Consider the following 18,914-nt stretch of genomic DNA (forward strand, 5'->3'; position numbering starts at 1 on the left):
CGTGCGGGGCGGCACACACAGAAATTGATCGCCAGCACCCCTCCCCCGCTATTATGGGCGCTGCGGGGTGGCAAAGACTGGGTCCGCCACGGGTGGCATAAGGCCTAGCTATGCCACTGAAACACACACTCTGGCTCGTCTCTGCCTTAAAACTTGGTTAGTTTGAAAACTATTGTGTATTAAGTGCAGTACCCCTCACAATCCTCACTCTTTCCACTGCCTCTTAAACCCCCTCGTGCCCTCCTTCTCAAAACATATTTTAACAATATATGCCAGCATGATTGTTGGGAAATCTGAAGTTTACACCCCCTCAGACTTACTGACCAAGCTGTAATGCCCAGCACAAGTCAGCATTCTAGTGCTGAGCCTGTATCTACACTGAACACCCACCCACCACTGATGTCACTGGTCAGGTGACACAGTACTAATAAAAGAGGCCGAGCCCACGTGCTCTGGGCCAGTTGCACCAGACCTCCAGTGTGTCCTGTGTCAGCATATGTATGCCTGCCAGCATGAGGGCCTAGGGCCCACCACAGCCCCTTTACAATGGCGACGAGAGCAGAGCTGTGCCCATGCGTGCCAGCTAAATGAAAACTTCAAGGAAAGGGGAGGAGAGAGCTGCCTGCTGCGAAGGCACACCCCCGAGGACAGCAAACGGCCGCCGAGAGGCCCACGAGGCGTGTGAAGAGCCCCGGGCCTGGAGGAAAAGAAGAAGAGGTGAACGGAGCCCACCCGCACCTCTCCAGCCTGCCGTAGCCCGCCCTGCCGTGGCGGTGCCCTAAAAGGACTGAGAAGCCATCGCGGTGCCCACCCGCGGAAGAACAGGCCCGTCGGCCGAAGGTGAGCCCCGGACTGTACAGCACCAAAAGCGGAGCCCACCCGCAATGAACTATAAACATTAACTGTGCCCCAGCAGTTGCCCGTAATTAAGCAAGGCTCGCAGAGCCCACCTGCGGCCTGCCTGCAGCGCCTGCTGTCCCCCGCCGCGCCGCGTGTGACGAGAGGCGGCCGCGGCGAGGGTGAATGATATTTAATGAAAGCAGCGCCAGCGGAGCCCACCCGCGGCCTGCCTGAAGCGTCCCCCGCCGCGTGTGTGAAGTGCGGCGGCGGAGTGAAAAACTTTAACAGAGCGCCCGCAGCGTGAGGGAAGCTGCCAGGCGCCGAATGGTTGAAGCAGTGCCCACCCGCATTGAAGAGGACTGCCGAGCGCCTGGAGGTGAGGCGCGAAGTGCCTAACAACGTGGAGGCGGCAGCGGAGCCCACCCGCAAAGCGCCAACACCTCCCCACCCCGCGCAGCGTGTAATGTGTGAAGCTGCGGCGGCGGGGTGGAGAAACTAGGACCAGCGTTCGCCCGCAGCCGGTCAGAGCAGCGGTAACACCCCGTGCACGGCCCAGACACTACACCGTGCCCCCCCCCCCTCGCCCGCGTGAGGACGGTGACAGGCTGCCGCGGGCAGAGAGGAAGGAGACAAAGTGCTGGATGTGGCCGCAGGGAGGGAAAAGAAATGTACACCCACCTCTTAGGTCCCCAGCAGGAGTGAAGCGCCAGCAGCGGGAACCAAGCTGCTGGGACCGATCCGGACACGGAAGGGACTGAACGTGCATGTGCCCTCCTGCATGGCCCCCAGTGAAGAAACAAGAGACTCACCGGGGGAAGAAGGGAGCCGTCCAGCGGTGGCAGAGAGGCAGCATCAAGCCTGTGGGCTTTTTCCTCCTCAAATGAGCCCCCGCAGCAAGAGTAAAGCTCCTGGGGCCGATCAGAGCTCTGCCGGGTTTCAGAAGAAACAGCAGAGCCATCTAGTGGCCACGGTGCTCTAGTGCAGCCCAGGGGAAAGAAAACCAACAAGCACTGGCAGAGGAAAAGAAAACAGAATACTAGGGCTTAGTGGAGACTGTCAAGCAGGACAGCAGACTCCCTGCAGAGGACCCCCAGCAGCGAAGCGCCCGTACAGCCACGCAAGTCAGCAACACAGTGCCTGCGGAGGGCAGCTCCACAAGCGTGTTTGTGAGAAGAGTCAGCAACGCCAGAGAGCGCAAGGAAGACGCCCAGAGACGGATAGAGAATCACCTGCTGGCAGGTGGCTACTCCCGGGAAGAGAGGAACGCGCCACGTCAAAGGAAGGTTGCAACTGATCACGCAGCGGGAAGCAAATGACAGCACGCAGGAGTGCCAGAGTGAGACAGGGACGTCTCCCAGTCACAAGGGGGAAGCTAGAGGACAGACCACAACGCAACACGGTACCAAAGGAGTAAGAGGAGGATCAAGAGTACCAAAGGAGTAAGTGGAGGACCTAGAGTGCGACACGGCTAGGAGCTGCGCAAGTACAGTGGTCAAGTGCAAGAAAGCACCAGGAGTGCCCAAAGTGCTCAAGGTAGAGAGCGAGGAACGAAGATCAGCACTGCGACGCCAGAAGCGCAGGAACTCTCCAGAAGGCGCAAGGAACACGCCAGGAGACAGCACAGGAACGCGACAGGAACTCTCCAGAAAGCGCAAGGAAGACGCCAGGAGACAGCGCAGGTACTCTCCAGAAAGAGCAAGGAAGAAGCCAGGAGACAGCGCAGGAACGCGACAGGAGGGCAAGAATTCCACACCCGCACAACAGGATTGCGCAGCACTGCGCCCGAACATGCCAGGAATCAGGAGCGCCAAAAGGACGCGACGCGCCAACGCCAAAAACACCGTGACGGTGAATAGCGATCAGGAAAAGATTGCACAGCATGACGACTCATGCCGAAGGTGAAAGCCGACCACCAAGTATGGTCGCCAAGGAAAGAAAAGAAGCAACTGAGAGGATAGCGACAACCGGTCCAGTCACTAGAAGTAAAGACCAATGCCTGAGAGCCATGCCCAGAACAGAGAGAAAGAGGTGGAGTGCACGCTACCTGGAGAAGACTGGCTGGGAAGACCAAGGCAGTACAGTGACCAGATCACGTCGCAAGAAGGAACAGGGAGAAGAAGGGCGTGACGCAAAAAAAATGAAAAGGAAGAAGGAACAGTAGAAAAGGTTGCGACGCTAACCCTGGAAGTGAGTGACAAGAAGACAGTGTCCTAGGACTAGGACAAGACCAGGATGACACGTGCAGAGTGCGCGCACTGCATGGGGAAGCCTGGCCAGAGAAGATGAAGAAAAGGGGACCAGGGTACGTCGTGAGAAGAGAAGAGAAGAAGGAAGATCGGAGTGGCACACCGCCACCCAGGAAAGGAAGAAAGGAGAAATCGGAATGGCACGCTGCCACTGCAATAAGAAGCCGCCCCTGCGGAAAAAAGCAAGGTGACAAGCACTGGACCAGCTGAGTGCAAGGGAAGACAAGCCTGGCAAGAGCACCGGCAGCGCAGACCAAAGACAACCACCTACGAGCCATCCATCCACATGGCGATCGCAGGAGAGAGCAAGCTAGACGGTTGGCGACATCTACCTCTGGGGTTTGAGCGGAAGATTGGATGGCGAGACTACTCAGGACTCCGGAAGCTGAGGACCTGACCACCTTGCAAACCAGAATCAGAGGCCTCGAGGGACTCTGGTGGCAGCAAGTCCCGCACGGGAGACAGGTCTACCGATGCACGTCTGCAGGACCCAAGAGGATGAAAGCCTCGCGAGCAATGAAGAGAGTCGACAACTCAACCTTCAGGTGGAACTAGGACACGACGGTGAGGCTCGTGGAGCGCCCCGCTCACGGCCCGAAGGCTATGGTGGAGCAACACGACCAACAACACCAGTCCAGTGGAAGCCTGGCAAAGAGGTCCTCCCGGATATCTGGTGAGAGAGGAATACCGGAGAGAGGGACATCCTAGTGAGAGGGATGTGTGCACCTACTCTATTCACCTGCCAAGAGTCAACACTAAAGCCTGCCGGGAAAAATATCACGAAGCCAGAAGAGAGAACAACTAGAAGACTGTCGACACCTGTGTCATCTAGTTATCTCTCATCACCAACGGAGCGAAACAAAGGCAGGGCTGAGAACAGCGGACAGACAGCACAGACAAAGAAAGAACCCGCCGAACAACTGCGGACCGTGCCTCCGAGAACTGCAAGTCCAGAATACAAGAACTATACTGCCTGCGGTTTGCAAGCAGCCAAAGAGACTCATTTTGAAAACGCAAGTCCAATGTTATTCTCTGTGTCTTATGTCCCCCACAGGTTTTGGACTTTTTCTGTTTGGTTTATTTTTAACCAATTTGGGAAGGGATGTAATGCCCAGCACAAGTCAGCATTCTAGTGCTGAGCCTGTATCTACACTGAACACCCACCCACCACTGATGTCACTGGTCAGGTGACACAGTACTAATAAAAGAGGCCGAGCCCACGTGCTCTGGGCCAGTTGCACCAGACCTCCAGTGTGTCCTGTGTCAGCATATGTATGCCTGCCAGCATGAGGGCCTAGGGCCCATCACAGCCCCTTTACACAAGCTACGCCCCTGGCCATTGCTTAATAAGTTTGACACTGTTCGCGCAACACAGCACAACAACGTTGATGCTTGCGTTTAGTCATATAAAATCCTACTGCTTTTGATTTATTTTTTATACGCGCCCTGGCCTGCTGTATTGCAAGAATAAACACATCTTTTCAACAACTTATCTCTTCAGGATTTGCAGATCATCAGCACAGACGAAAATCAAGTGTTTGTTGCGGTTCAAGAATGGTACCAGACAGACACCTACAACTTGTACCAGTCTGACCCGCAGGGCGTTTACTACTCGATTGTGCTGGAGAATGTCCGGAGCACCAAGCAGCCGGAAGAGAGTGTGGTCGTCGACATTCTGGAGGTATGTGTATTCATGTAGGAACTACTTGGGTTTATGTGCCTGTGGATCAGCCTATGGTCTTTTCTTTGTGCCCGCAGTTAAAGATCAGAATGTTATGTTATTTACAGATATGAACTACTTTCCTATGGTAATGAATGTTGTTGAATTTAGTAAGTACTTATGCAACCTAAGCGTTGGACAATAATCTGGAATGTAGTCTGTTAACTTCATACCGTCATAACTTCATACAGTCATTAAAGCTAAACTCCAAAAAGTTTTTAACTGATAACATGAAGAGAACTATCATGATATACAGACATTGAGACCTATGACAGAAGCGAAAAGCGTTTTTAGGGAAATATATGTTTGTCAAAGTCTGTGGGAGCTGTTGTCATTTATGCTGTCCTTTAATCTTTGCTCTTTGGTAATTTTATTTTGAGTTGACAAGACGTTTGCACTGTAAACTTAAATAAAAATGCAATGATTTTTCACCATTGCAAAAGCATATCATGTTATATTTTATTTAAAGTTTTAGACTTTTATTTAGAAGTATACTTTCATGCAAAAGTTAATATTAGTTGGAGAAGCTGCACATACAGAAAAAAATCAGTTTCACAGAATATTTTAAACTGCATTTGGATAAAAAAAATTGGAAGTTACACATTTTGGCGCTTTGCTTGGAATACAGAGATTATCGCAGCCAATCAGCGTCCTTAAAAAGCTGACACTAACGACTGTTGTTCTCCTGCTTTTTAAGTAAAGTAAGAAAGGAAGTGGAAGCAGGGACAATTTGCCTGTGCGTTTTCCTGTGAAGGGTGAATTAAGGGGGGGAGCAGTGCAAATAACCACCATGCTATCAGGAATTAAGCATTATTAATTGTTGCTCTTCTCATTATGTACCTTAACTTCAGGCTCAGGCCTGTAAATGCTCTGTCAGATCATGGGTCAACCCTGACCACACCTAATAGTTTTCCCTTGACAAGCACAGGTAAATCAATTTATCAGCTTGAGCAAAGGAAGCAGGTGGGCGGTGTCCCACGAGTCTCTACTGAAAATACCACGCGAGAGTCTGTGTTTGGAACATAACAGTGATACAATAGTTCCTGCCAGAAACACAGGAATTCAATGGATTTGGTCTTTCCTTCACCCAATATATGACACAAGAAATTAAATCAATATTATATATGGGCTTCTAAATGTGAAGGGTGGAATGCTTGAATCAAACTCAGATTTTGGTAATTTAATGGGGCTGTATTCCAGTCCATGATTATTTTGTCCACCATGCCACCTCAAATAGGACCCAGCCATATGCAAATCAATTTTAATTCTGCTCCAGTGGGACCAGTTCTGCCCAAAGTGCCAGCCAGGGTCCTCTCTGAAGCAGAAGACAATCAACTGGTTTCACCCTATTTGGGCATTTGTCAATAGGGTGCATCATGAGTTATGTGGTACAGAACGCAGAGGCCCACATCTGGGCATACCCGTCATACTTAGGGCATTGCACTGGATTGCCCACATTGGAGCGGGACCAAGGGTGATTAGCATATGACTGGGTCCTGCCTGAAGGAGCATGGTAGGCAAAAACAATGGACTAGATTGTGTCCCACAGTAATTATCAGTGGCTGAGATTAATTCAAGCAGTCCATCCATAACTTTTTGTTTTCCACATTATTATGTAAGGTTTACTTTGAAGCTAAACTAATACGTAACATACGTAAAACTATTATAGCATACATTAAAATGAATGTTACAATCATGATGTCCATAAAATAAATATCATGAACACAGATGTATGATACATTTAACAAATTTCCTCTTCATTAGAACCTGGCTGATAATAATTAGCACCATAGGCTTGCTATTGTGACGGTTGCATGGCATTAAACACACAATAGGCGATAGGAAGAATGCTTGTAATTTGTCTAACCACTGACACTCGCTCTTGGTAACATTCCAACCCATTGTTATTTTGCCACTACAGATTAGGCCCAGTCAGATGCAAATTATCCTTGCGCCTGCTCCAATAGGAACAGTCCGGCCTTGCTGCCAAGCCAGGTCTTCTCTGAACCGGAGCACAAGCAACCCACAACAGGTTTGGGCCTGATTGGATGTTTTCAATCTGGCACAGTGAACAAGTGACCTATGCCTGGGCATTACCTTGGCTTTTAGGGCATTATATCAAAAACACAAAAGGAGAAGGGATGAATGCTTGCAATTTATCTCAAGGTAGCATTCCAACCCATCGTTCTTTTGCCCACCATGCCACCTCAGATTATACTCAGCCGTATGCAAATCAGCCTTGGTCCTGCTCCAGGCCAAACTGGCAAGTCAGGTCATCTCTGAACTGGAACACAAGCAACCCAAGGCCAGTTTCAGTCAGGTGCAGCTTGGTTGCAGTGCATAGGGAGCATGGGACCCACATCTGGGCATACCCTGGGCCTCTAAAGGCATTATATCACACATACAAAAAGCTATTCGAGGAATGCTTGCAATGTGTCTAAACACTGGCAGTCGCTCCAGGTAGCATTCCAACCCATCGTTTTTTTGCCCACCACGCATCCTCAGATTAGACCCAGTCATCTGCATATGGCTGGGCCTAATCTTAGGTGCCGAAATATAGATCCCCACCGCTACTTTTGTGCATCAAATTCCAGGCTTTTTGAAAAGTGGTTAAAACCAGTGTTCCCTTACCCTTCAATATAAGGAAACAAATACAGAAAGGGCATCATTTTACGGGAATACTCATTACATAAGCAAGGATAGTTTTCTTTCTTCCATTTCGTTGAAAAAGCACCCGTGAGAGTGTCCAAGTGAAGGTAAAGTGTATATAATATACAGATATAATTCACAACATACACCATTTTATATTTTGAGCAGTGTGTTTAAACTTGACCCAAGGTCCTTATAGATTTTTGTAACCTCTACCCAGTCCTTTCCGATACAAGCATTCAATCACAGAAAGTTCCTTTGTGTCTACTTAGAAATGAAGCTATGCAGGTGGAGACTATTGAAGGTAGTTCCTTTTCAAGCCTACATTCGAACAGCTGTCACACAGCAATTAATTTCTAAGTAGTTGAAAAGCCTAACACTTTTTGGTATGGTCAAGGAGGAGAATTTACCATATTTGGATATAAACAGGCAGGGGAACTTGTCCCATTTAGCCTAATGATACAGTATTCATAACCATTTTTAATGAACGCATTCCTGTAATGGAAATGTAACAGACTGGCATATTGCAATATTTGCATACATTCTCAAAGGGCGGTTGTGTGGGCGGTGACTTTGTGGTGTGGGCTGATTTAGTAAAAGCATCCTAAGACATGCTTTCTGTTTAATTATCGGAGCTACAGGCTGTTTTGGGATTGATTCAAAAGGTGGGATCATTCTTACAATATAGGCTATGATGTGATGTTTGGAACAATATGCAATTTTAGGAGGGCCCATGTCATAGTCAGGGGGAAATATATGGGAATTAATTAGTAAGATGTATTGGTGAATATATGACATTAGAACGAATACAATTACAATGCATGTTTTTTCAATGCAGTCTTTACATCGCAACTACCATTACATTGCATGATTTTACAACGCATAGCATTACAACGCATTTTTTAAAACTACCATTACAACGCATTCCATTACACCGCATACCATTACAACGCATACCATCACAACGCATAATACCTTTAGGGCAACAGTAGGGTAAGTGTTGGACAGTGTAGGGGTAAAAATTACTAAGTGTTGGATAGTGTGAGGGTAAAAATTACTATTACCACTCCAGTGAGTGCAACAGTAGGGAAAGTGTTGGATAGTGTAGGGGTAAAAATGAGTATTCCCATGTACCCCAAAACCCATACCCACCCTAATACTAAAAAAATCTCCATTACATACCTTATAATGTGTTGTAATGGCATGCGTTGTAATGGTATGTGTTGTAATGGCCAGTGTTGTAGTGACATGCTTTGTAATGGCATGCATTGTAATAGCATGCGATGTAAGTGGTGTTGCGTTGTAAATTTAGGTTGTTGTATTGACTTCGTTGAAATGGATGTTTCCTGTATTGGTAAGCATCTGCAATCATACTTGTGTGGCACCCTTTACGTTTGAAGGTGAATGCTGAAAAGATACACAATGTGAGACAATTGCATGCTCAGGTCAAAAAGAAGGATATATTTGGGACACAGTGTATAGGTGCTGGTAACTTAAAAGCGCCCGATCTACTGTGCAAAGAAGTAGAAAATACAGTCAGGCACGGGTGTCTCTGTGGGAATATGGTTTATTAGTAGGTGTATGTTGGGACCTACCACAAGCTTAATTCAGAAAAGGGGCCACCCTCAAGATTCAATTTCCAATCCAGGCTCAGGACCGGTGGGGGGGAACCGAAAAATTACAATCAAAAGAAGGGTCCTACCGTCCTAAAATTATTATCCTACTAGATTGAATCCTTCTAGTACAAATCTAGATCACACTCTATACTTCGTTTGACATATTCTTATTTTTCATTTTTGTATTTATTATTCATATACTCTTTAAATCACATCAATTACTTATATTTACACTCTAACATTAACCATTTATCACAGACTTCATCTGTTGTCAAATTGTAAACAATTCTCTACATCATTTTAAAATAAAAAGAAATCCCAAAACACATTCATCCCCATTAGTTCCTTCTACTCCACATTCTTCTCCACTATACCATTCATACCACATACCACAAACTCATCAGACAACAGTCTGCAAAAAAACAACATCCTCCATGCAGGGAAAGTCTATTTTCTTCTCTCCGTCTGGTGTAGTGGCATAGTGACACACCAGCAGTCAAAGCACGTTTTGGTGGTTCGATGTTTCTCTACCACCTTCTTCATGACCATATCAAATATGTACATATATAAAAACACATCAGGAGGACAAACAGGGAATTATTTATTGTATTGAGAGGATGTTTTGATATCAAAGAATTACGAATAGAGATATTGTCAGCAACTATGCTATGAATATTCTTATTTTCAATGAGTGGAAACTTCACCATGAATTTCAATTTTTGATAAATACACCCTACAATAACCAGGCCAAACCAAAAGGGGCGAATATCATTCCACAGTCTAGCATTTATCGTATAAAGGCCCAGCAAACAAGGTCCTCAAATCACCCAGACATGCCGTAGCTCTAGATGTCTCTTAAGTTTTAACGGCTGACTCCACCTTCAAACATGACATGCACAAACACATATCCTGTAAGAGAATAATTTCAGGCTGGTAAGACCTTTCTTTTGATTGTGAGGGACCTACCAGGAGTAATAACGCCACAATCACAATATAAGGTCCAGGCAAGGTCTCAACAAATTAGTCCCTTCCTCAACCCTAGGTGACTGGCTACGAGCAGGCAGGCCTAACGTAGGAGACAGGTGTGAAAAGCATTTAAAAACACTAGTACAGTAAATAAGTAAGACACTACACACAAGAAAAAGTAAACACCAATTAATAAAAATAGGAAATATTTTTATGACAAAAATGAGCCCAAAACAACAAAAAACCAATGTAGGGGGCTGGAGATATGATTTTTTTAAATAATAAACACTTTCTAGTGCCTAAAACCCAAAAGTGCTGCTTTGGGACATCTGGTTGCGCTTGACCAGAAGAAAGTCAAATTTTCAGGCCGACTGAGATAGAGTGTGGGTTGGATACACTTAGCTTTAGGCCCCAGTCAAGTTTTAACCTTCTGACTTAGTCACTTTTTTGTAGCCTATGGATCCAATGTGCTACAATGGGGAAAACTGAAATTGGCAGTATTTTCCTCAACAAGGCCAAATACAACATCTTTTAAAATGTCCCTGCTTATTTTTACATGGCATCCACCCTGGGGGTACCAAGGACAGACCTTAGGGGTGAGTTATATGTAAGTAATATTTCAAACCAGCATCTAGTAGTCAAAATGGGGGAAACAAAGTGGGGGACACTGCAAAAAGCCCTGGCTTCTCACACAACCTCCACTCCCCAGCCAACAGCCCAGGAGACTCAGCCCAGTCCTGGGAGAATTTTCCTTGTCTGTCAGGTGAGGAAGAAAGTAAAGAAACCAGCCTGTACAATTGCAGGACCTACTTTGCCTTACATCCTCCTGCGTAGGTCACTTCCTCTAGGAAGCTGATCCATCTCTACAATACCAAGTATTGTAAGTATTGTTTATTAGTCAATTAAAACCATAAACACAGCACAATCAGAAAAGTGCAAAGCAATTATAAATTAAGAATAAAAGGTCGTCAAATATCTACTTCAGCCATTAAACATTGTATTTATGGACCTTTATGTTTTCTTTCAAACCTTCCTATCTATAAAGATAAAAATGCCAAAAACATATGATAAATATCTCGGCATAATTGATCAAGCAACAACAATATCCCTATATCGAGTAAAGTACAAATTTACGGAACTATAACCATCAAGTATGATATCACCAGGGAGGTAGCGACAACACAAGGCGCAACATACAAATTAAAAGTACAAAATTGTGCTTTATTATTAAGTATATGTACTCAGGATAAAACCATTGGGGTTCAAATATATAATCAATTTATACACTTGACCTATTCTAATTAAAAAACAACACTAATTGACAAACAAAATAAAAATATCAATGACACAATTAATAAATTCATAAGACAGTGGCAAACAATAATAATCTTCGACGCGCGTTTCGGCGTTTGAACAAGAACGCCTTCTTCAGGAGCCACAATTAAAATCTGAAAAACATATATAAGGAGGATTAAAATCACCATTGGGGGAGAAGCATTTGCCTCTCTACATAGTTTTAATACATAAACATATTACCATTGGGAGAGAAGTACTAGCCTCTCTACATACTTTTCATACATAAACATATAACAATATTGTGAACCGCCTTGCATATCATTGAAGTTCCCTGCTTAGTAGCCAAACTGTAGCGCTACATAAGTTACAACAATTATATTATAATATTTGAGCAGTGGTGTAGTTGCATCCTACCCAGGTCCTACAAGATACTCAGACCTGGACTCATTACTGTTACCTTCTCAACATTTACCAAAATTCCGGGGAATCTTATTTCAGACCGAGTTATATCGTGACACTATTTTTTTATAAATATAAAAAACAGCAAACTGGTAATTATAGAAAGGACAGTCTAATTTATCATTCCTTTTGGTATCTATTCCTTGAGATTATACTGACTCAAAGTAACGCTGCATATTGTTGATGCCTCCCATTATTTGGTTCATATGAACTGGTAGCTAAACGCCTCCATTCACGGCGACCGCAATGCATTTTGCTAACTAATACTAGGTAAGACCTGTATAACATGTGCAAAAATAAATCCTATTTAATACGAGAGACAGAAAATATTTATCCACTTTGTTGTTGTTTAGTACTTTAGCTGGATTGGTAGGATATATCGATACGGACTGGGGTCCATCAACTGCCCTCCCGTTTAGAAACAGAGTGTCCCCCTATGTTCCAGCCATCATTTGGAAACAAGTCAAAACTCGCGATCTCCTGGTAAGGACAATGTAGCTAGAATCAAGTGTAATACAAGAAAATATTCCCGATTAATCTAAAATATAGCTACCAGTTCATATGAACCAAATAATGGGAGGCATCAACAATATGCAGCGTTACTTTGAGTCAGTATAATCTCAAGGAATAGATACCAAAAGGAATGATAAATTAGACTGTCCTTTCTATAATTACCAGTTTGCTGTTTTTTATATTTATAAAAAAATAGTGTCACGATATAACTCGGTCTGAAATAAGATTCCCCGGAATTTTGGTAAATGTTGAGAAGGTAACAGTAATGAGTCCAGGTCTGAGTATCTTGTAGGACCTGGGTAGGATGCAACTACACCACTGCTCAAATATTATAATATAATTGTTGTAACTTATGTAGCGCTACAGTTTGGCTACTAAGCAGGGAACTTCAATGATATGCAAGGCGGTTCACAATATTGTTATATGTTTATGTATGAAAAGTATGTAGAGAGGCTAGTACTTCTCTCCCAATGGTAATATGTTTATGTATTAAAACTATGTAGAGAGGCAAATGCTTCTCCCCCAATGGTGATTTTAATCCTCCTTATATATGTTTTTCAGATTTTAATTGTGGCTCCTGAAGAAGGCGTTCTTGTTCAAACGCCGAAACGCGCGTCGAAGATTATTATTGTTTGCCACTGTCTTATGAATTTATTAATTGTGTCATTGATATTTTTATTTTGTTTGTCAATTAGTGTTGTTTTTTAATTAGAATAGGTCAAGTGTATAAATTGATTATATATTTGAACCCCAATGGTTTTATCCTGAGTACATATACTTAATAATAAAGCACAATTTTGTACTTTTAATTTGTATGTTGCGCCTTGTGTTGTCGCTACCTCCCTGGTGATATCATACTTGATGGTTATTTTTCACATTGTCTATTTTCCCTGTATAACATATTCAGTTGTATCAACAGGGGGTCCTTGTTATTTTTCGTCCAAATTTACGGAACTGTCATTTACCGTCTTCCTAAATACACCACTATAGGTGTTAAAGTGCTTGTGTGCAAGTTCAAGGAGCTAGTGTAGGTTCTATGCTAAGTGGAAAATGTTTTTCAGCCAAATAAGGTACCTATATCTGGGACTGTGCTTTATTAAAGTGCCAAGATGCAAGACAAATGGCCTGATTAAGCAGATTATTGCCTTAGCAAGACGGTATAGGGAACCGCCACTATGGGGGACCCTAGCAGCCTGTCCTTGCAATTTACCTGCTCATGGAAGTTTTGCGTAAAAATGACGGGGCTGTCACTGCTTAAAATCAGGTTCCAGGCCCCCCACCACCCCTAAGTTCACTCATGGATATCAATCCATTTTTAAAAGATGTTTAAAAATGGCCAAAAACTGCACTAGTCTTATGTTCAGCCTTATATTAAGTGGGTCCATTGACTTCACAAGTGCAGTCCTACAGGATCTAATTATCTGGCCAATAAATTCTTACCTTAATAGGCTTCGACATTGGTTAATCAGCATTGGGCAGATACATACAATGTGGAGCAGAGCCTCAATCTCCTGATGAGATAAACAACAGGTCCGGACTTCAGATAGGCTGCACATCCTCCCTTTTAGCATGAGATCTAGTGTGGATATCTCTCTAAATCTGAGGGCCAAAAAATACTGTTCACCTTCCGGTCGTACCAGCCACCCATGCCAACGTTTGGACAGCATTTCCTTATCTGCGGTCCAGCTTTGCAATCTGGTCAACTTATTTACCACTTTCTTAAAGGTTTGTCCGGAGATCTTAGAGTTCCAAAGGTTGGCCAACTCCAATGGCCTGATACTATTTTTAAGATGTTTCTTGTGGGAGCTGTTTCTCCCTTGTAAATTATTCTCGGACCAGACTAGATTTGCCAAGTTGTAGTCGGCTGCTGCACGCAGTTTATGACAGAGCTTTAAAATGCCGCCGGCCTGGCAAGTGACTGTTTTGTTAGTGAAAATTCTAACTAGAGTTGAGCGGGCGAGGTCGACCTAGGTAGCCTGAAGGTTTTTCTATAGGCTCTTATTATCGATTTGTCAAGCAGAAGAGCCTCATCACCTAGCATTATCTCTGATCCGTATACGAGGGTTGGCAACAATTTGGCTTTCATAACTGGTCCCATAGATTTCAGATCATGACCTTTAATGGATCTAGCTAGTGTTAAAAATCCATAATTGATGGCCTGATCTTTTGCACTAATCACCTTCTTCTAAGATGCCATTTGCATCTTTTTTGACCCCTAAATATACGTAGGAGGCAACTTCATCAATTTTATTTCCATTAAGATGCCATTTTCAACTTTTGTTGGGGCCCGATTGCATGCCATCACACTAGTTGTTTTATAGTTTACTTCCAGGCCGTTCTTTTCTGTATAAGTACCAAGGGAATTAAGCAACCTTTGGAGGCCTACTCGAGTGTTACTAAACAACAGTAGATCATCAGCATATAAAATATGAGACATTGGTCTTCCTCCAACGCTCGGTGCATGTGCTATCTGCCCATCTAACTCTGCTGAAAGATCTGCCAATTACAAATTAAAAAGAAGGGGGGCTGGCACGCAGCCCTGTTTTACACCAGTTGCTGTTTGCACTAACAAGACCCATTCTGAACTGGAACTTCATCACAGCTGTTTCATTTTCTTCCCCCCTTTTTAGTTTGGGTAGTGAGGTGCCCACCTTCTCTATAATTAACTTTGCTAGAGCAACACCTAGCTTACCCACAGAGGTTAGCTAACACTTGAGGAACCCCACCATGACCAACAGGGTCAGGTGGCCTAACTTACTTTTGGCCATGGGGTCTGCCTCCTATATCAAGTACAGTGCTGCCACCCCCCAGCAGAGGCTACTGACAACTGTCAGAATCCAGAACCACACTTGACATCTAACCAGTGGTTGAGCCACTTTAGGGACAACTGTGGGTTCCTGGAACCTCTCTTGTTGTTTGGAGTGGGGGTCAACCACATCCTCTGGCAGAAACCCTTCTTCCACTCTCCCTTCTGTCAGTGCAGGGGTGGCACCCTGCTATTTGATAGCTACCTGACTGCTCAGGACTTCTTTGAGGTCAGGTGAAGCCTCGCCAGTGCCAACTTTGGGTATCTCCGTTACTGGGACAGTAGATCCCTGGCTCATTAGAACTCTAAGAGTGGCTTATTTTTCATCTTCTTTTTCCCTTTCTTCTGGACCCCAGTCTCTTAACTGTAGGGGCAGGCTCCCCAGGATCTTTGGATTGGGGGTGCCCTGGGTGACCACCCACTTGGGATCAGACCAACCTTTAGGAGGTCATTGTCTAGGATACAATCTAACGGGAGGTCAGAACAGACTACCACCTTATACCAGCCAAAGGTACTCTCTAGGAGGACTATGGCTACAGGTTTGGTTGTGACCTCACCTGTGACTACCATGACCCTTTTTGTCTCTCTTAGCACATACAGGTCTGTGGACACCAACCTGTCACTCACTAGGGTGTGACTGGCACATGTGTCTCTCTGGCCAATGTTAGGGATCCCATTCACCTGAATGGAGTGGAAGTGCCTACTCCTACCCTCAGGGATCACCAGATTATTATCTGGACCTGTCTCCCAGCACAATGCTAGGAGGGCCTCCTCATCCGAGTCGTCCTCTTCTAGAGCTACACTGGATAGCCCAGTGCAACCCACCTTCTTGGAACTCTGCCAAACACAGGTAACCCAGACCTTAAAACTTGCCATCCAGATTGCCGTTTATGTAGGAATTTATCGCCTCATAATGCCACCCAGTGATGTGCACCTTTTACTCTTATTCCATTTTAGCAGATTGCTTGCGCAATAGCCAAACCAGCAGAGACACACACATCTATTCGTATCGTAAGATCTTTGGAGCCCTTTTCACTGTGTGATCAACTTCCTAACCTTGCTCCCTGGTTTGGTGACACACGTCTGTGTTTTCTAATTCTTTGCACTCTAGTACCTTTATGTTGGGTGCTTTTAAGTTACCAGCACCTATACACTGTTTCCCAATTGTATCTTTGTTTTTGACCTGAGCATGCAACTATATCACATTGGGTATCTTTTTACCAGTCTCCCTCAAACAAAAAGGGTGCAGCACGGGTATGATTGCAGATGTTTGTCGATACTTCTCCCTAATGAATCCCCATATTTTTACCCCTGACTATGACATAGACCTTCCTAGAATTGCATATTGATCTGCAACCACCATCTGAAACTCTGTATGTACTTTTCCCTATTTTGCTAAAACATGTACTACATATACTCTTTCTTTGACTTACGTCAGGCTTGTACTTTGCCTAAATGTGCTTAATCATGTTAGTTTTGTGAATTAATCTCATGTAATGTTATAAACCTTGAGCTCTACTGTGATGAAGTTTGACGTATGTCATCAATATGCTATGATTTGCTAATATCAGCATACTTATATATATATATATATATATATATATATATTAACTATGTGGCTTTTACTTATTTATGGAATTATTGCTGGGGAAACTAGACATGCTTTTTTTAAACTATATTGTACATTGTAATTTGGGCCTGCAACTTAAGTGTATTTCTCTTGAATTTTGTCCCTTCCCCATTTCTCTTTCACTCACATACGGTCTTTTCATGACCACACACTTGGGGTAATCTTGGGTTATTTATGGTTCCACAGTAAACTGTGATGAATATTTTATTTATCTTCCTTTTCCTCCCTCACTATTATCCTTGAGAAAGCCCCAGGCATGCGTGCCAAGAAAGGAGCGAAACATGTGTTGGATGTTTTTCAGAAGTTGTACTTCTTACTATAAGAATTTGAAAAAATAAAATAGAAAAAAGGAAAACATAAATAAAAATATAAATAAAGAAACTTGATGGGCTAATTCAGGACTGCAGATTCCTTCAATAAGTTGGCACACAAACAACGAACTATACACAAATTAAACTCTGTTATGTGCCTTCATTGGCAACACCATTTTGCTTGGTGTGCTAGACGTTGGTGTATGCCTATGTGTATTCTAAAAAAAAATTGAAAAACACATGACATTCAGGAATTTCTTTTGAGTTATATTATTTAATAGATCAAAGAGCCAACTTTAATGTTACAATGTTATTCACCCACTCTTTAAAACTAATTTAACAATGTATTGGTACAGAATAATAAAGTGCATATTTCGTACCTCTCATCAGTAGATTTAGGCCCCTCAACAAACTGGCCATATAGGTTCCTAGTGGCTCTGGCTTGCACGTGACATGCTCATGGTTACTAGATTAAATATAGCTTGCTTCCCAAACTTGAATGTTTAACGAGGGCCTCTGCATAAGCAAAAAGGAGCAGCAATGAAGTGGCAGCCGCTACATGATTAGAAATTAACTTAAACTACAGCTTAGCTTCCGATTTAATTAATCAGAGAGCTGTAGTGTGATTATGAGTACATGATGAAAAAAACTTAAATGCTGTAATTTCTTCTACACTCTGTAATTCTTGGTTGTATTTATAGCTTAAGTAAATGCACTTTTCTTCTCTTGTAATTGCCTTGCAGTGTTGAGTTACCTACCCAAACACGGCGCTTCTGCTCAACATGTCACATTACTGAGCTTGTAGAAACAGTGCTTAGTGCAAACGTCGCCCACTGAACTGACAAAGCTAATTGAATAATGGGGCTGTGCATTAATTGTCTTTGCGCGCTGCATACACAGTCTTCACACTTCCCAGGGGACCTATTTCTTCTCTTGTTATTATTACTGTGTGCTTTTCTGCCTACCGGGTATGTTTTAAAGGAAGTACATTGTTAGGTCTGGTTTAACATTACAGCTGTTGCTGACCTAATGTCATGAACTTAAATAAGAGCTTTCAGCAGTACTACAGGGAGGGAGTGTAGCTCCGCCCACATGTTGGTAGCCAGTAGTACATGTTTTGATAGGGCAGAATTTGTGTGCTACCACAGAAAGGGCCAGATGTATCAAAAAAGCATTTTGCGATTCTCAAATAGCGATTTTTACTAAATCGCTATACGGTAATCACAAAAAAGGCTATGTAGGTAGGATTCACCAAAGATTTTGCAATCCTCTAATAGTGATTCAGTAAATAGCGAATTGCTATTAGGTAATATTACTCCATTTGTTCCTATGGGCCGAAAGGCCCATATGTGCGAATGGTTTTGCATTAGCTAATTTGCGCTGACCTAATTGGTAATCGCAAATGCTAAGGCAAAGCCAAGGATGCCTGGGGGCCTACGGCCCGCCTGAAGCACCCCCCCTAGGGGTATGTGTGGGCTACATGGCACTTTGAAAAATGTAGTGTTGTGCATTTTTCGAAGTTTGCACATGGTTGCCATACACTTGAAGTTGATTGTAATAAGGTTTCCTAAATGCACAGTTCCCATTAAGGAAAGTTTTCTAACATGTACATTATGCATTTAGGTAATTTCTAAAATTGTGATTACCTAAATTGCGAATACAAAGCCTTTCATACATAAGGAAAAGCCATTTTGCATTCGGCAGCAGCCAAATTTTGCGAGTCTCACCATTTGTGAATGCAAAATAGTTTCATACATCTGGCCCAAAAAGCGCTTCCCCTTCATGCAGCAGTGATTATTTTTGTTTGTTTATTTAGCTGTCTGGACCAGCAGCTGTGTGGATGCATATCCTTGAATCTTCAG

General features: G+C 43.7%; 1 protein-coding gene across 5 annotated transcripts in view; it reads left to right on the forward strand.

The window, feature by feature from the left end:
- Nucleotides 1-18,914, forward strand: part of SORCS2 (sortilin related VPS10 domain containing receptor 2) — a 2,165,153-nt gene that overhangs the window by 1,752,739 nt on the left and 393,500 nt on the right. For all 5 annotated transcript variants that reach the window (XM_078678523.1, XM_078678525.1, XM_078678524.1 and 2 more), the window contains exon 9: nucleotides 4,588-4,767. In XM_078678523.1, coding sequence (XP_078534649.1) covers nucleotides 4,588-4,767 — 180 coding nt within the window. The remainder of the gene's footprint in view (nucleotides 1-4,587; nucleotides 4,768-18,914) is intronic.

This window comes from Lissotriton helveticus, chromosome 2_2 (genome assembly GCF_964261635.1).
Source record: "Lissotriton helveticus chromosome 2_2, aLisHel1.1, whole genome shotgun sequence".
Lineage (NCBI taxonomy): Eukaryota > Metazoa > Chordata > Amphibia > Caudata > Salamandridae > Lissotriton > Lissotriton helveticus.